The 20,107-nt window shown below is 36.2% G+C and overlaps 1 protein-coding gene across 2 annotated transcripts in view; it reads right to left on the reverse strand.

Annotated features, from left to right (window-relative positions):
- Positions 1–8,909: 8,909 nt before the first annotated feature.
- Positions 8,910–20,107, reverse strand: part of pdgfc (platelet derived growth factor c) — a 54,813-nt gene continuing 43,615 nt past the window's right edge. For both annotated transcript variants that reach the window (XM_059515792.1, XM_059515791.1), the window contains 4 exons: positions 19,639–19,819; positions 11,607–11,814; positions 11,297–11,517; positions 8,910–10,968 (listed from right to left, as the gene is read on the reverse strand). In XM_059515792.1, coding sequence (XP_059371775.1) covers positions 10,855–10,968; positions 11,297–11,517; positions 11,607–11,814; positions 19,639–19,819 — 724 coding nt within the window. In that variant the 3' untranslated portion in view covers positions 8,910–10,854. The remainder of the gene's footprint in view (positions 10,969–11,296; positions 11,518–11,606; positions 11,815–19,638; positions 19,820–20,107) is intronic.

Here is a 20,107-nt window from a genome sequence, read left to right on the forward strand (position 1 = left end):
GTCAGAGCACAACTAAGGTGCCTGATTATTCTAGGATAAAAAGAAACCATCCATTTTGTGCCATTTTCTTGTCAGGGGAATTCAGGGGGAATTTGACATCTTTGCAATCTATTCATTTCAAAAACTCTTTTGAACAAAGGAGGAAATGTTTTTTTACCCCTATGGCTCCCAAATGGAAAACCATAAAAGGAAAACACAACCCACACGGTCATTGTTCTGCTGCTGCTGGTGTTGCACTGCTGCTACATCCATATTTTTCATTTGCATTATGACTCTGTCATATAAAATGATGTAATTTGAAGCATAATAACCTGCAATTGTGTACTGTGCACCCAAGTCCATTTGTCTTTTTTATTCTTGAGACTCATGCAATATGATTCTGCATTAAAACAGCACAGTTTGCCTTGCTCCCAGCAGTCAACATAAATCCAGCAGAAATTAGACTGTTTTCCCACCCAGAATAAATGTCTGCCATTAGGCTGTCCGACTGGCTGCAGCTGACATGAGATATTACCTTTTTCATGACCTGGGGGACTTTGTTAACTTCCACATGACTCTCTGTGTCTCCAGAAACATCAGTGTGGAGAGTCGGTCTACTGTGGAGTACAGCTCGCAATCCATTTATTTTCTTTTCAGATCACTAGATACTGCTGGACCAAGTGTTTCAAAGCCACCAAAGGTGCAACTCATACCCTATTGTTATGGGCTTTCTCGCTGTGTAGTTATGAGCTGTGTATTACTGCCGACATGAGACTTCTTTAAAGTGAAAGAATTTAGGTAGGGGAAGCTCAAGATGGGCAAAAGAGACACTATTAGCATATATTACAAACTCCCTGCTGAACTGACAGAAATGCTGAACATTGATCAAAACTACAACAGAAACAGTGTTTGAATGTCTGTGACCATTATACCATAACCCCAGTGTGTGTTGCTGAAAGTTAGGTAATGCACATAGATAACTTTTTTAACATTACCACATGGTAATTCAGTGATGCTTTTATATTGAGTTGTTTGATCTTACAAATGGAAGACAGACTTCAAAGGCCTGTTGAGAGTAGACTAAGAAGTTTGATTTGCAATAAAAGACCATGGAATCAAGTGTGCTGAGAAGTATTATGTGAGACAGCACATAGAAAAGAGGCACCTGTACTTTTAAAAACTATTCCAAGTATCCAATCTGTAGAAACCATCAAAGTTTTCACTACAAAGCCTTACAATTTATCATCAAAGAGCTCAGACATACTCTTAACAGATGCTTTGAAATTCTGAGATATTGTGTTTATATGTGCTGTGGATACTTTTTGTTCTTGGTGAAACTGGACACAACCCTGATATACGCTATAAGAAGGCGAGGCTGTCAAATGCTTGGAGGTATACATCAGCTAAAGACTCCGCTAGTGTTCAGACTAATTCAAAGAGGCATTGTGAGGCTTTGTAACCTCTTACCATGGAGCGGACCAGTGATTTAGGTCAACGGCATCCCAGAGCAGCACCCTGCCTTAGAGAATCTAGACCGTTTGCCTTGGACAGAGGCCATCCGAGTGAAGTCAAGCAAGTTCCACCCTGTTCAGACTCCCACAGAGAAAGAGGGAGAGAGGGATGGGAGAGGGCTTTGGGTGTACATTGACCTAAAGCCATGACTGAGATCACAATGCATGGTTAATGCTGCTCAGGGATAACCTGGTAAAATAAAGTTTTAATAAGGGGATAAATCTTCAAAAAATGGCTGCCCAGAACTGCTCCGGGTGTGTGTTCATGGTGTGTGTGTGGACATCAAGTTAGAAAAATATATATAAATATATGTTTTAAATGGAACAGTTTATTGAAAATTTAGACAAAAAAGTATCTGTATGTGTGTTTTTTAAGTATCATATTTTACTCAGGCTTTTACGGCAAAATATATGTATAATAGTTTAAGTCTTTGGTTCTTTTAATTGTGATGATTTTGGCTCACATTTAACAAAAACCCACCAATTCACTATCTTAAAAAATAAGAATACTTCATAAGAACAATAATAATAATAAAAAAATATTTTTAGTGAATTGTTGGCCTTCTGGAAAGTATGATCATTTACTGTACATGTACTCAATTCTTGGTAGGGGCTCCTTTTGATTTAATTACTGCCTCAATTCGGCGTGGCATGGAGGTGATCAATTCTGTTTGTCTTAACCCCAGCCTCAGTACATTCCTTGTGAAGTTCACTCAAATTCTTGAATCGATTTTGCTTGACAATCCTCATAAGGCTGCGATTCTCAGTTTGTTTGACTGTTTGTCAGTTTTCTTCCACACTTTTTCCTTCCACTCAACTTTCTGTTAACATGCTTAGATACAGCACTCTGTGAACAGCCAGCTTCTTTGGCAATGAATGTTTGTTGCTTACCCTCCTTGTGAAGGGTGTCAATGATTGTCTTCTGGACAACTGTCAGATCAGCAGTCTTCCCCATGATTGTGTAGCCTGGACCAAACTGAGAGACCATTTTGAAGGCTCAGGAAACCTTTGCAGGTGTTTTGAGATGATTAGCTGATTGGCATGTCATCATATTCTAATTTGTTGAGATTGGTGGTTTTTGTTAAATGTGAGCCAAAATCATCACAATTAAAAGAATCAAAGACTCAAACTTTTCAGTCTGTTTGCATTGAATTTATTTAATACACGAGTTTCACAATTTGAGTTGAATTAGTGAAATAAATGAACCTTTTCCCCAACATTCAAATTTATTGAGATGCGCCTGTATATTAAATAAAGAGGAGAAGACATTTTTACTTGTGTTACTTGTTTTCTTTTACACTACCTTTTGTGCCTCTTAAATGCCCTTGAATTCATGTAATTTATACTGTTTAATTGTTTATACAACCCCAACATTGGCAAAAGAGTTTTTGGTAACACTTTAGAATACTGTTCTATAATTAATGAATAACTACACAGGAACAAATGAGTAACACAACATTAGCACTCTAGTAATTACTCTTAACTAACAAGAAACTTTCATTCATGGATTAGTAAGTAATAGTGCTTAGTCGAATGTGGTAGTTCACTATTATCTAAGTACTATATTTCTCTTGGAGACCTACTAAGAACTACTGTATACAGATTCATAATAAATGTGAATAATGGAAAAAGTATATACATTCTAAACTGAAGATCATGGTAACCCACTAGTAATGACTCTGGTATTACCAAATCCTTCAAAAGGTATTGCTAAATATTTGGATAAGTATGCTAAAGTGTATGACATAACTTGACTGAAATCATGATAAGCTTTTAAAGGTTTTGTAAAGTATTGGATAGTAATGACTCAAGTGTTATTAAATCCTTCTAAAGGAATTACTAATTGGATCAGTATTTGAAAGTGAAGATAATAATAACTGCCTAATGACAGAAGTAATTGTAAACTTTTGCGGTTTTTGTAAGGTACTTTCCGATGGATTTGGTAACACTTAAGTTATTACTATTGGGTTACCATTATCTTCACTTTAGAAAACTCATCCAAATAATTGGTAATTCCTTAATAAGACTGTAGTAATAGTCAATATTATCCAAAAACGAACAAAAATCTCTAAAGCTTAAAGTTACTTCAGTCAATATTAAGATATTATCATGGATTCTACTTTAAAATACTGAACCAAATAATCAGTAATCCCTTATTTGTTCATTACTTGTGGGTTACCATGATCTTCCCTCACTTCAATTAATTATACTTTTTTGCATTATTTAAATTAATTATGAACTTGTGGTTTTTAGTTCTCTGGGAGATTAGTAGTTATTGATTAGCTAATTACTTTTTTACTGAACACAACTAATTCTTTAATCTGAGTTCCTTGCCAATTAATGGTAGTTAATAGAATGTTAATAATGCATTAGTCATTTGTTCCTGTGGAGTTATTTATTAATGACTGAATAGTTTCCTAAGAGTCTTTTTCATAAAACAAGTAATGTACGATTACCAGGACTGTGACTCAAAGTTCTATACATCCAACTCACTGTGTTAGCTTGTTAAATATTTTTGTAATAAGATACTGCTAAATGATGCTTTTAATTACCACAAAGTACAGTAGCTACCCTCATCTATATTTAACCAAAAATAAGCACAGAAAATGTGTCAACAGGTTCTGTCTGAGCCTGATCATTATACACATGAAGAACTGAGTGATTCTGCCAAAACATGTACCTTTTACTCCCAAACTAATTTCATTAATTCAGATGGCATATACACATATCGTCTTTAAATACATTAAATGGATTACATATTTTTGATAGTGTTACTGAACACTGGGTGATTTAAAGGATTTACTAAGAGCCTTCCTTTTCGTCAGTTTACAAAGAGCAACGGGAATTATAAAAGCATGCCATACCCTATGTATGCCATGCGCTGTGTCGTCCCCATGCCAAGACAAACAGACATTTACCTCACAGTAGTCTCCAGCTTGGGCAATGGGTGCTGAATGCACATGGTGTATTCATAGGGAAGTCTCCTAATGAAGAGGGACGTCTAGTTAAAACTTTCCAGGAGCTGGCTTGGAGAAGGGCGGAAACTACTCCTTTTCAAAATGAGATCCTTCCACTGTGTTAGGCATCAGTGGTTTCCTAAATTTGTAAACCTTCAACCATTAAAGAGTAAACTGACCCCAGCTGTTGTTTTTTCTTCTCCTCTCTTCCCCTTTTTTTTCTCGCTTCTCTGAACAACCTCATCACTGATGTGGTTTAGAGGGCCTGGAAAGTGGTGTTTAGATGTGAAGGGCACATTTTGTGGACTGCTGACTTGTAATATGGAAGTCTTTACATGTGGTTTGTGACCCTCTTTTCAGTAAGGTCAAAGTGGAATGAGGGGAAAATGGAGGAAGCCTGCACCATTCTCCAGCGACATTAGGTCTGTATGACTAACAAAGAGATGGTCTGTTTGTAATGCTGGGTGCCGGGCAGTTTAAAACATGAAAGCAAGGCGGCTCGGGTCAGACTGCAGAATGTTAAGATCCAAGGTCACTTGCTGTCTAGCTCTGTTTCTCTCTTAGGTGTTCTCTGATTAGTTTTCAGAGGAAGGAGAACTGAAGGGCTACTGGGACTATGTTCTCATCATTTGGGCTGCTTCTCAAATGACCTCTGTGGATTTGGGTGGTCTGATAAAAACATTGTTCTTACAAGAATGAGTAATTGCAAAACTGACTCATTTGACAGCGATGTCCAAAAGTGTGCAGTTGAACTCAATAACGAAAAAAAAAATCATTTTGTCTACCTCATGTTTTCACATCACAGTTAGAACCACATGTAAATATAAAATCCTTACCAGTCTTTTCAGTGGGACAGGCGACAGAGGCAATCCCAGCTAAACGATGACCTGGAGTGAAAATACCATTGAGGAAGTTGTGGTTGAGTGGAGGTTCCTCTTTGGAAAGAATAATAAATATGATTAAATCTCATTCATCTTAGTCTAACACGTTCACATAGGGTCTCTTTTCATTTATGTGTGTGTTTTTGTGATATTTTTTGAAGGATACTTATTCATAGTGTTAGATTTAAAAAAAAAAGGAAAAAAAAGCATAACATTTATTTGAGTGTAGATTTTAGACCATGAATACTTATGGAAAATGTACCTGTATAGACCTGGGACATGTATCAGACAGGATATATATCACAGGTAAAGAACAAATAGGAAAGTTAAAGAAAGTATATTTAGCTGTAGGGTTTTGCTAAGTATCAATAACTGTCAGAATTTGCTGACTTCAAATTAAATCAAGCCTCAAGACAAAACTCTTCAAGATTGATCAAGTTCCCTAACTTTAAATTTCCTTCAACTTTTGAGGTCCTTCGCTGTATTTCTGAAAGTCTGTTTTATTAAAGAGCAGTAGGGTAAGCAGAGTATGTACTTTCTGGTCAGCACCATGCATATTGTGAAACAGCATCTGTCAGTGTCAGAGGGTTGTAAGCGTCCAGTAGGTTCAGCTCAACAGGGACTTCCTCTAGACTGATTACCCATGAATCTTGGGGATTGCGTGAGGCTGACCTCTCTGAGCCCGAGGGCCATATGGAGAAGAGAATGTGTGAATGTGTGATATCAGGCACCAGGCACCTTCACATCCAGTTTTTTTCAATGCATTACCTTGCCAGACATAACAGGGGTGGCATTTCTACTGATAAGCAGAGCGCTGATATTTTTAAAGATCAACAATAATTTTTGTCAAAAAACACTTGTGCATATTAAGAATAATTTGTGCATGAATAATTCAGAATCATTAAATAAAAAAAATTACTGCTTATAATTTGACTGGGAATAGAGTAAATTCCAATATGATCACTTTTAGGTATGCCATGTTATAAAACACTTTTTATTAAGCACCTTTTCATTAATAAATCCCCCAACTCAAAATATTTTTGGTCTAGAATGTTACATGCACGTCATACCACATTATTCAGTCACCATTTTTGTATTTTGTGCTAAGAAAAATAAAAAAATCTACACAATGTAAAATCAGAGCTAGAATTCGATGGGCCAATATAAGTGTAACCATGAAGAAGGACTGATATATACTTTGAAACAATGTGATTGAAAAGACTTTATGCCACATCAGCACTGTTCTGACAAACCACTGTTCAAGAGATTTACATAGATTTAAACATTTCATAGGGAAAACATATTTAGCTATATATAAATTCATTTATTTATTTATTTTTCTAAACATATGGAGCAGTATTAAGCCAGGGGTCATAAATAGGGCACAAGTGGCAGTGTTTCCTGAGAACGACCCCTTCAATTGAAGGACATTATGTGCTGAATGTTCACAACTTGGCTGTTGATATTCCCTGTGGGTCCCGCTCAGCTCTTCACAGACTACACAGGTCGGTGTTTATTATGAGAATGTGTGCATGAGATTGAACCTGCATCAGCACATTGCAAAGCAATGCTGAAACTCACATATGAAGAAAGCAAACATGCACTGAAGATCCCTAAATGATGCTCTTTTTTGCATTAAGGTGCATCACACATGGTAGATTAATTAAACTTTAATGTATCATATGCATATTGATGTAAGTCACAGTAGTGGCAAGAGTAATTAAGACTTTCATAGTACCACTGTAACTATGTTGCAACATGTAACTCTCCTGGAAAACACTGAACAGTTCTGTTAAGTTAAAGCAATAGCAAATTGGGGTTTTTCTGGTTTTATTGATAATTACATGTATTTGACTAGATTTTGAAGCAAAGCTCTTTTTTTCATCAGACTTAAGACCACCTAATTAACAGCCCAGATCTATAAACCCCAGTCTATAATCACCCCAAGCTCACTTGATTGATCTACAGTTTTTAACAGAGCAATTGCTGTGATCTTTACAGTGCTTGAATGGCATTGATATTCCTCAAACATTCTGATTACGGCTTTGTTCAGAACTCTTAAGCATTAAACATTGAGCTGGTGCAATTACTGTAAACCAGCCCAAAACAGTTTTAAAATACATGGAAAGTTCCATTTAGTTTTCATGTAGATTATTTCAGGCTGTGAATAATGACAGAATGATCCGCCATTGAAAATGTACTTTAGAATGTCATGGCTCACTTATATTAGCTTAGATTATGAAAACGGCATCGGTCGTATTAACCTTTTAGGACACTGAATGCATATATGTGCCTATGAAGTACATGCATTATTCAAAGTCTAGAAGCAAATACAGTACAGTCTACACTTTGCCCTCTATCTTTTCTAATTGGACATGACAGAATAAGGTTTTCCAAGATAAATGGCCTTTTCCCTGCCTCTTTGGAATAAGCTTATCATCAACCCTAACACAAACACACATACACACACACACACACACACAGTGTGAGACAATATGACTGTACGTTTTGTGTGGTACAAGTACTGGATGTTCTAGAAAGAGATTACAGTCCCTGCCTTTAAGAGTTATTCAGGGCTAAAGGGAATCAAACCACATTTAGCTTTTATTGAAGTTACAACATGGACTTGTGGAACAAATGTTTTTCAGTGGGCATGCTGTTACTTGTATGTTTGCATAAATCTGGAATTGAGTGAACAGCTTCCCAGATGTGTATGCAACAGGCACGGTCAGGCATTATAGGAGAACTCTGCCATTTATTCCTTTTTCTTAGTAAGATAATTGTAATTTATGAAATATAAACAGTTAACTTTTTTTAGTCCAGATGTTTATCTTTATAAAAAAGAAAAAGAAAAACCCTTGAACAAATTTTAAGCACCGCTGTATTCAACATTGAAAATAGCACCAAATTAGCATATTAGAATGATCTTTGAAGGATCTGAACAGTAATTTAAGATATTTATCCAAAATGTGACTGCATAATGACACAAGCAGTGGAAAAGTGAACTGTCCTCATCATTGATTAATGCCACTCAGATGTCAGGTCATTCCTTTCCTCGGGAACCACAGCCAGTTTCTGGAAAACCACAGAGCAACTACCCTGTAATTATCTAAATAAGACCAAGCCCACAGTCCAAAGCTAATATATGCACATCTGGTTAAATACATAAATGCTTTGTTCCCAGACAATCTCATAAATTTGGACTCACAATTTTTTACTATTTACGGTGACAGTGAAATGCCCTAGTCTCTTTAGAATGCAAACGGACATGTGCTAATGAATATTAAGAGTATTCATGTTATTATGCTCAACTACTTACACTGTACTTGATGGTCATAAAATGACCTTGGACAGCATATTAAAACTAAGTGTATGATTGCTGCATCATTAGCATAACTGAACTGATTGTTTTCAACGTTCTTGAAACACTTTCCCATCTGCCATTGGTCAAACGATCAGGAAGCCCTGCCCAAAACTTCATCCCATGAATAAGAGTTTTGATGGCATAACAGACAGATCAGCTTATGAAGGCTTTCTCTCCAAATTAAGAACAGAAGAAAGTATTTTTACCAAGAAAAAAAACAAAAAAAAAAACATGCATCACCTTTAAGATTCTGTTACAAAGGAATCTGATGATGATCCAAAATGACACACAAATTTTCAAATTTCTCTCTGAATCATAAAGGAGTCTCATGGAGAGAAACGTCATGCTTTTAACATCAAGGCACTTCTCTCACTTTCACATGACACATCAACAAAATCCAAATTCTCATTCCCTCTGCCGAGCTGCGCAAAAATGAGCCTTTCTTCCTTTAAAGATGATCTCGAAGCCTGCTTACAGTAGGTGGCTTGTTAAATTGGTTTGCCAAGTGTGAGGAATCTGTGATCGAAGTATGAAAAACAAGTCACAAAAATATTACATCAAAGAATAATAGCCTGACAAAATGACAGCGGAAAAGGTCATCTAAGGCAGATTAAAAAAGATGGAAATAACGCTGCATGTCTTGTTTACTCAGCTCCCTTTTCCAGTCAATCAAAACTGAATTTGTGAACAAATCACATTGTCTTCATTTTCCACCAATGTCATGTTTTGTTATATTGTTTTAGTGTTCGCAAGCCATCTACTGCATGCAGATGAGATCAAATTGTTTGCCAAAATCAAGTGAAAAGGAAATTGTGTCCACTATTCAAGGAATGCTGAGAGTAACACTGTCAGGCACACGATTTTACTCTTGAAAAGCTTAATGCAGAGATACATCATTAACATCTAATTACGCTCTAAAAGACTTAAGTCAGATTGCAGTAAATAGTTCATTGTCATAGGGTTCCTACACATTTTTGTGACAACTGCAGATAACTTGAGCAAACCAATGCTTTAAGCACCATTTGGAAAAACCACAACAATTTAGTTAATCGTTTAATGGTAGAGGAATATGGTACTGGCAGTTCTATGTCCCTTTAACTTCTAAAAAGTCTATTTACATGAACATCTAACAGCTTTAATTTTGTCTCCAGTCAAACAACAATCTTATTACACAATTAAAACAGCTATTCAAACAACACAAAAGTATAAATGTCTCTACAAAAAGAGTGACTAATACTGAAAATACTACAGTGATTATGAAAGGGGAAAAACGATTGTTACATGCCCAAAATTTTGGTACCAAAAACTGTCATGACATAGGAAAAGTCAACAAATCACAATTTGAAATATATTTACACAAGTTTCACTATTGTATTTTAGTGTTCTTTCTTGAATGGAGCCATTCTTAAGAGTCTATAGTACACTGCAAAAGAGCAGAAGATGCATGATCACTCAGCTCTGGTTTAAAAAAAAAAAAAAAAAAAAAAAAAGAGACATCCTTATCTTTCCTGGAATATTCGTTCTGAATTATTAATGAAAATATGCCGATTCAGTAATGAATAGGTGACTGAGTGCTGGTTTATGACACAGTGTAATTAATTTCTTTGGGATGTTATTGAGGAGAAAGTCCATGCCACCTCAAAATTGTCCTTGGATTGCTGAAAGTTGATGCACAGTCAATGTCCTTTTAAGTAGTGAAAAAAGCAAAGAGAAAAATTATATAAAAGAATGCGTCAAATCCACTTGTTCCACAAGTAATAGCACACTCACTTCAGGCTCTCTAGTTATCCTGGAATACCTAATTTCCTGAACAGCTCTATACATTCACTCACACACAGAAAGAGATTCATGAATGTACATACACACACACACTGTTTGCAAACCTCCACATACACACAGAGAAGCAAGACCGTGTCCAATTTTCCTCCTGACATTCCATGTTATCACAGGGCCAATGGAAAATTCTGCATAGGTCAGTTCTCTATAGATTTGTGAGCCCAAAACGAATGGAACCGCAGGTTTAGATAAGTCAAGATTATCTTTAATTTCATTAGTTTGCAATGTCAGGGTAAAATCTCTTTCGCTCATTTATGCATGATTCAAGAATTATTTCCCTGGTTGAGTCTGTAGGGGGCCAGTGTTGCTCTCTCCCTGGGACTGTTTTAGTCGGAGTCATTTTTACACACACAGCTACACTCCTCGTGGTGCTCCAGGGGGACATCTGTTAGAGTCTTTTGCAGCCCCCGACCCCCTGCCCTGTGTTTCAGCATCAGAACCTGCACATGAAGAGACAAATATAGAGACAGACAGAGAAACACACAGAAATTATTCAAGCAATTAAACACATCATCACTTCATGTAAATCCAATGCGTCTCATTCACTAACCCTGTGTACACATGAAATCATAATTGAACATTCAATTTGCACTAAATCATTTCTAAATTCAGGATACATTTTAGAACCAACTCAAAAATAGCATACTAAAGCATTAATAGATGACACACTGATACACACATAAACACTTGCACGCAGTTATTAGTGAAAGAAACCTAATATGTGAAATACAGAGTATAATAGAAGGCCTTCTGTTCTTTGCTATATACCTCATGGTATTTTTTGGCCACTTTGGTGGGCGAGCACTGGCAATCATAGCAGTTGTGAGAGCAGCATGCGCAGTTCCCTCCACAGCGCTTCACCAGCAGGCAGCTGGGCCAGAAGATGGCGTCCGTCCTTTTCAGCTCCTCACGCAACGAGACGGAAAAGTTCCGTGGAGTGCAACTGTAAAGCCGAACCTCCTCACGAAGCAGGTTCAGGTCCACCGCTCCTATTCAAACAGAAATAGACAGCGGTTTAAAAAAAAAAAAAGTCGTAGTTCCAGTATTGACTACGTATTTTTAAATACACTATCTTCACCTCTAGATTTCTTTTGGTGGAAGAATGATTTGCCCACCACCTGCCAGGAAGGCTTGTAGAGATCCTCTATGTCCACCTGCCAGCGTTCCGGCTCCAGGTATTTCATTACTTCCTCCATTGTGCTGAATCCAGCTACAGCTTCACTCAGAACATCCACACTCTGCATCCATGCAGGCATCACTGCAGGGGTCTCGGGCTCCGACTGCTTCTGAACACACAAATAACACAAACAAACAAAAAAAAATCAGTGGTACTGCTGCCACTCCGGGCCATTTCAGTTTTAAAAGGTGATTATAAAGTATTCTGCAGAAGACTGACATATTTTAACATATTTATTGTTTAATGCTTTGCTTTCTTCACAAATTGTGGCTAATTATATGAAATTAAAATGTAAATATAATTTAAGCAGATCTATATATAATTTAAGACTGCATAATTAAGTAGTAACTGTTATATTAATGAATTATAAATCATTAAAATGCAGAAAATCCTAGATGTGAAATTAGCCTTTAAGTAAAAATATTTTCCCCCCAAAAATATAATCATAGAATAAAATTCACTTTTTAAACTCATATACAAATACGTTACATTTTAATGTTTATTGTGATATTTAAAAATTATATTAGAATAAAATGTACAACTTAAAAGCATTTTATATTATATTATATTATATATATATATATATATATATATATATATATATATATATATATACACATATACACAGGTCCTTCTCAAAAAATTAGCATATTGTGATAAAGTTCATTATTTTCCATAATGTAATGATAAAAATTAAACTTTCATATATTTTAGATTCATTGCACACCAACTGAAATATTTCAGGTCTTTTATTGTTTTAATACTGATGATTTTGGCATACAGCTCATGAAAACCCAAAATGCCTGTCTCAAAAAATTAGCATATTTCATCCAACCTTTATTTATTTATTTCAAGGATAGCCCCTTGAGATGTGCCATCTCATTTTCGAGGGGGTCCTAACAATGATGATAAACAATACAAAATAATAATAAAGAGTAAGTATTAAAGATAATTCCAAACTCATAAACACAAAGACACACACTCATTCACATACCCACGCACACTCCAACAATGCTCCCCGAAACTAGCACCTCCCAGCCCCCAGCCAGTATTTCACAAACTTTGCACAGATATGGTATGATAAAAAAATATAATAAAAATACTGAGATACAAAAACACAAAATAAAATAAAATAAATCCCTCTGCGAAAAATAGAAATTGACATTTGTACACATAAGCATACTATACACCCCTTATGAATACAGCAGCTTGCATGCACAGGTAAAATATGCAATACATATTTATACAAAAATACACACATATATACAATACACTGGACCGTGAGTAATATGAGTCTTAAAATAACAACCAATAAAAGAAAAGTGTTACAAAGAAAATATATAATACAAAGAAAGTCAACCTTCAAATAATTATGTTCAGTTATGCACTCAATACTTGGTCGGGAATCCTTTTGCAGAAATGACTGCTTCAATGCGGCGTGGCATGGAGGCAATCAGCCTGTGGCACTGCTGAGGTGTTATGGAGGCCCAGGATGCTTCGATAGCGGTATATATATATATATATATATATATATATATATACACACACACACACATACCCACAATATATGAATAAATATAAAATTTAATAAAATCTAAATCTACGCAAAATGCAGTTTTTCCCAACAAAGCATCAGAGAACAACAAAAGAGCTTTTGTGTTACTAAATTACCAATTTATAAGGGAATCATTTTGCTAGACAGGTTCAAGTTTGACATTGGCTTATCCACAGAGTCAATTAACCAGCCCCCAAGCAGTTTTACCTTGTTTGAACTCAAACATACAATTAAAAATGTATGCCAGGGCAGCAAAACTGATACCTATGGTGTTGGGCGATATGTAAGAAGCCACATTTCTGCACTCAGTTCAACTCCTCTCCACTGCCTCAGGTGCTGTGGGATCTGTCAACATGTCCTTTTTCCAGCAGCTTAATTCAGGCATACTAACATAATCCCCCTATGAATGACACGTCCAATGCTGCACTCTAAACCGGGTAACAAGTGAGGAGTGAGTTGGCATGGTTACTATTGTGTAAAGGACAAGGTGTCAATGGAAGGCCTGTGATTTCGACAATGATAAAAAAGCATTGCTACCGTGAACAAAGCGGTAAATGAGGTCACCAAGACAGACTGATTGAGGGCATCTGAGTCAAGCACTGGAAATAACACAGTGCCAACCTGTGTTTCAGTACATGTGGACATTAAGCAATGAAAACATTTCTTTAAAGACATTCAAATATTTTATTGGATATATATACAGTACATGTCAAAGTTAATGTGATAAGTGAAAGGATCAGGTCAATCTCAATATAAATCAAAGACAACAAGTGTTCCTCTGCCTTTGAAAGACTATGACCAGCTAAGTCAGATTTACAAATGCATGACTCTTATAAGCCACTTATTTTATTGTTATTTCAATTGTTCAAAAGGACTCAATAACTCCCAAGTGACCCATTTGAATCATTCTAATGAATGCTTTAGTGAATTATCACTCGACTCACTGAACAGCAAGTCACCATAACTTTCACTCAGAGATGTAAATCTGCTGCACACATCAAAATGTTTCAACATATATATTTTGTAAGCTCTCAAGAGCAGTTGCAATTACCTCCTAAAAACCTGTACATTCAGCTATCCTTCAATACACAAAGCTGGCTTCCAATTTTTGGCACTGGTCGGGGAATGGAAACCATTAACAGCTTGTGAATGTGATGCACTCTTTCAATCTGTCAATTAAAGATCCTCTGAGCCCTGGACTATAAACCCAGAGCCAAGCATCCCAACCGAAGCGGATAACAGCACTTGAGCAACTTCGCTTACAAGACAAAGGAAATTTAGGAGAATTTCAGACATAAAACATGGAATCATGTATTTAAATTCAACATATTAAAAGAAACAAATGACAACTGAATACTTTCCCTATATTTTAGATCTCTACTTTGCAGGTATAAAGTGAGTTTAAAATGCATTTAAGGGTGCACTCAGTAACTGATTTGCTCATTATAGAAACACATTCTTCACATTCAGACATTCATTTATTTAAAAAAATGCAGGCAACATATAATCTAATAAATAGATCATAGATCTAAACAATCGAAAAAAAGAAAAGAAAAAAAAGAACTACTCCCTTCAAAGGGCATAAGAGTCATAAGTGTGTTCTTTTAAGGGTGTAGGGCATTACCGTCTCATATTTGCATTTGGGACTCCCTTGGTTAAGGGAACGACTGACCTTAGGTTACTTTGACAACGCTGTGCGTGCAGCATTTAGCATTCCATCAGTTGTTGCAAATAAATATTGCTTCTCATTATTATTATTATTTTATTTAAATATTGTCTCACTGTGTCTTATTTACTAGTAAACTTTTTCAAATTTAACATACTTGCTTACACTATATTTCTATCACAATTATAATTGAAATCAGTTAAATCATGTCTGGTTGAAAAGAGTGCATTAATCATCAAAAATTAGTAGTAAAAAAAAACACTAAATGCATACGAAGATATCTTGATACTTTGTGTGAAGAAATTAGGTAAAACTTTACTTAAAGCCTTTATGTATAATGCATTATAAAGGGTTATTAAAGGGTATCATTCAATATAATATGAATAAATATAAACTTACAACCAAATTTAAAATGCATAGAGTTGATAAGTGTTATAATGTATTAACTGTGGTTACATTTTTTTATGAGACAATCGTTCATGTACAATGTATCATAAGGTGCATTACAAGGCATAATTAATGCATTAAAATGACTTTTAGAATGCATCATACATAAAGGCTTTGAGTAAAGTGTTACCAGAAATGATTATTCTTAAGCATCATGTCACTGTTTTTATAATCTGCCAATAAAGTATCACATATCACAGTAACACTTAAGGTGCTTTTCTTCAAACATCTTGCTCTTATGTCATCATATTTCCTAACAGATGCATTGATTAAAGGTAAAATATTATCCACAAAATAATGGCCTCATTTATGTTCTGAAGCCAGACAACATGATGTTTCAAATTGTTTGCAGGTTGTACAAGGAAAATGGCTTAACAGATGGACATGAGCGCAGACTCAGATGTCTGCCAGTAGCAGTCAGAACACACATGAGAGCATTCAGCTCTGTAGAAAACCAAATAACAGTGCAGAGGTCTCACTCAAAAATGCGGGTGATTCACTGTGGATGTATTTTGGTGAAGGCCAAGCTTGGTGGCATGCCAGTCATACACAGTGGTTGAAGGAAGAGGAGAAGAGAAATGAAGTGACTGGAGTCATTTTCACACATCTAACTCTGAATTTTGAATAGACATTGTGTTTGAAATTATACGCCTTATGTAATTCAGTAATCCTTGTGGTTGTCCTGAACTAATGTTACTGAGAAGAAAGGTCCGGCCAACAAAACCGCCATCTACACTTACTTTAAAAACAAGTGGCAACTACAAAAGGTTCTTACACACAAGTGTATACTGTGTTCACACTGCACATTAACCTCATTCTTTTAAAGAGAAGCTGTTTCCGATTTAAAATGTTTATAAAAATCCTGTTCTGAACTTAGTTTGGCCTCAGCAACCATGTCCCACTTTTGGTGCCTATGAAACTGGTTACTCTGCTTGGAAAGAAACATCTCGCCTTTGTTCTAGACTATTTTGGTCTATTTAATGGCAATAAAGTTTATGCAAAGCAAGTGGAAATCAGTAAGCTCATGCAAAAGGCATATTTCAGGTTGATCTGAGGAGGAAAACATCTATGAAATCCAGTTGGGAGTTAAAAGCAGCAGTCCAGATCCTCAGACTTTCATGAGAATCCCAAATTTTTTCTTATTTCCAGAGAAAGGTGCCGATTTAAATTACCTCTTCCCTCAAACCTTACCAACTCCCAAAGTCTCTTCCTGAGAATCGCAGCTGGGGCTCATTTTCCCTCTTCTCTCTGTGGTAGTGGTGAAGGGGAGTGATTGCTTGTTTAAACAGAAAGTGCAGGGGCGCCCCCGTGATCCCGGGTTTCCAGTAGCTGAGGTTGACCACAGAGAAACAGAATTCGGCTGTTCCAACATGGCAGCCCATTGCCACCGCATACAAACCCAAAAGCCAGCCAAATGGGCCACTCATTTCCCCAAGTTGCATCATAATAGGGAACTTTCAAGCAAAAGATCTGAAGCACTCATCATTTAGATTAGCATCAGTGGAGAGTGGGGTAAAATAAACTGAGCCATAAACCTGGATGCAGTATAGACTAAGTACACCGTTAAGAATTTTATGAGAAGTACACAGGATTTGTGAACTGTCAGGTGAATTAACAGTTCCAAAATGAACATTTTTACCCAATAATGTTATACCATCTATTAATGTGTGGCTACATGCAGGAAATGTTGATCTCCACAACTGTCCACTTTACCTGTTTGTGTAGTTGGGTTTTATTGATATTTCATCCAGGTTTATAGTTTATGAAATGTTCTGGTCTTTTCCTCACACTGAAATTTCCTTATACTGAATCTCTTAAATGTCAAGGACCAAATATGACTCCTTTTGTAACATAAATAAGCAGCTATATAGTTTATACTTTGTGTAATACATTAAATACTAAGCATGATATTACAGACATGTTGTTCATATTTGTCTTGAGCCAAAACTGAAAAATGTACTCATTTACTAGTATTAACTAATAAAAATGTCCCTCCACCCAACATTATTTTGATAAATGAAACCTCTTTAATGAATTCCCACTTTATTGTAAAATGCTTTTCATAAAAAAGAAAATTCACCATAGCACCTGTGATAAAGATTTTTCTTCAGTGACAACTGCAACACAAAAAGATGAGATGAAAACATTAAGAAATATAGCTCCCATCTACTACTACTACTTTACTATGCAGGTGAAGTAACAAAAAAGGTCACAATTTTTAAATTCTTCCATCAAAAAAAGAAGCGTGACAGACATAATTGAGCTTTTTTTTTTCTTTTTTTTTTTTTGCAGGGCATCCAAGGACATTTCCTGCTAAATTGCAGTTTAGTGTCATTAACACCACTGCTGTCTTTAAACAATTCAGTTGACAGTAGGTGGTGCAGGATGTGCAAATTAAACTGGGAATTAAGACATGCCGCCAGAGAGAAGCTGAATTTAACGGCAAAGGAGATTAAAACACAACCTAACTAAAGACTTTGTTAAACATTTAGAAGCTAGAAAAGGCATTTCTTCACTAAAAGACTCTGTGCATTTTTTTTTGTTTTACATACTATGAAATTGTATTTTTGTGTTCACCTGGCATTAAACAATGTATCATGCATATGCTCACGTAATGTCAAAACAGCACACAACAACAATAATTGCAGGATAGTCAAGCAATGTTTCATAAAAGAGCAAATGACTTATTTTTAGGTTGTTGAAGACCTTCTGCCACACACTCCGTGACATTTTAGAACACACCAATTCAAACAGTTTGACGCACACAGGCGCACAACAACAGAGATGTAACTCCCATCCACAAGCCTCCTGAATACAAATGCTTTGGTGAGCAATAAAACAAACTGTGCACTGTGAGTCAGGGCTGGAGGAGGCCATGTTGAAATTGTAAGTTCCAGCTCAACATCCTCCTCCACAAACTATAAATAGAGCTTGATTCAGCCACATCTTCTCTGACGCTAGCTCGCTGTCCAGAAACCAGCCATAACACACCACCTCCTCTGCAATGATAGAGCACCGCTAGTATAAAGAGTGGAGAATGTACTCATCTACACATAATTCTACATATAAACATGCTTCATTTTATACCTGAAAGCCAAAAATGTCATCTAGGGAAAAATCCCTAAAAAGAACAATCAAAAGATCTCCTTAAAGGCAAATTGATGTCCCATTAATGTTGTCAGTTTTGGAGGTAAAAAATCTTTGAACAGTAGTGTATTATGTTATGTCTGGATAAATAAAATGTGTTCTCAAAACTCCCTAAGACTCTAAAAGACAATATTTTTGTTGGCAAGTAATGTAGTAGTACACTTACCAGTTACCATCATTTGGCTCTCAAATCAACGGAAATGCAGAAAAAGATTGACAGCATCAGCACTTTTAATAGAAATGATGAGATCAGAAGGAAAGGACATATTGAAACCCCATATGTTTAACAATCCACAGCCACATTTGTCCTGTCTAGTTTTGGTGGCATATCTCACCACAATCAACACTAAGATAATTAAGTTTCAGCAGAATAGATACAGACATTATCTACCTGAAGATAAAGCACACCTTTGTTCACTGGAAAACAACGAGAGTAATTTTCAAGCTACATAGCAAAGCGTTCAGACACGCTCTGAAGCCTCAGAAAAAACAAATGCAAGGGAAAGTGGAGTCATAAACTTTGACAGGCATCACACATCAAAGCCAAGCATGTCTATTAAATCATTTCAGGGTAATAATCCTTTTCAAATGTGCCGTGTGACGCCTGTCAGAGTGTAAATTAAAGGGAGGAAACTGAACCATGGCCAAAGTGGAAAACACCGTAGCTCGCCCTGCTGTGGTTTTCACCACCACAAGAAGTGAGACATTGAGGAGAAGGTCTCTGAGGTAGGAATATGATTATAGCTTGAAATTTCCAAGTTAGTAAGTGCCATTTAAGGTTGCCAGGTCATTTCAGAGGAAGGGATGGTGATTACAGCAACAGATGCATTGTAATAAAATAGGAGTATGTTTAAGTTCTCAGGATCTCTTTTTCAGTCCCAAGTACATACAGTATGACTTTTTATGTTTTGATATTCAGCAAAGCTCACTGCATTTCTCATAAACATTCAATTTAATTTCGCACAATGTGTATTTAAGTTCATTAGGTGGAGGAATAATATAGTACAGGGCCGTTAGGGATTAACAAAACATTTTCAGCAAAATCACAGCCAGCCCTATCAGTAAATGTTGCATAAGCATTACATAAGCAAAAACGTGGTGCATGAGTAATTTCATACCTGCTGAAGCAAAGAGTAGTGGATGCAGAATCCTGGGTCCGAGGGAAAATATTCATCAGAGACGAAGCGGATCAGGATCTGGTTTCCCTTGGACACCTGGGGCACTGGAACCATCTCTGAGCCACACCAACGCCCCAACACCACGCCTCCGAGAGGGTCCTCCACCTCCACATAATCATACCTACAACAGCAAAGAACACCGTTTGTTTTTTTACAAGAGACTCATTAATCACTAACATTCAGCTCCTGTTTACATAGTTCTTCAATGATCTCATCATAAGCAGTTGGGCAAGACAGATTTTAAGAGCGAATTTCAAAAGAATTTCAGATTTTGTGATGAACAATTATGAACAGTAAAACAAAAAGCGAACTGTTTTATTCAGGATTCCATATCAACAGGCATTTGGATACATGTCATTTGTTGTTGATGTGAAACAATCCAGAGAAGCTTTTACGAATGTGGTTTAAC

The sequence above is a fragment of the Carassius carassius genome, chromosome 29 (genome assembly GCF_963082965.1).
Source record: "Carassius carassius chromosome 29, fCarCar2.1, whole genome shotgun sequence".
NCBI classification, from domain to species: Eukaryota; Metazoa; Chordata; class Actinopteri; order Cypriniformes; family Cyprinidae; genus Carassius; species Carassius carassius.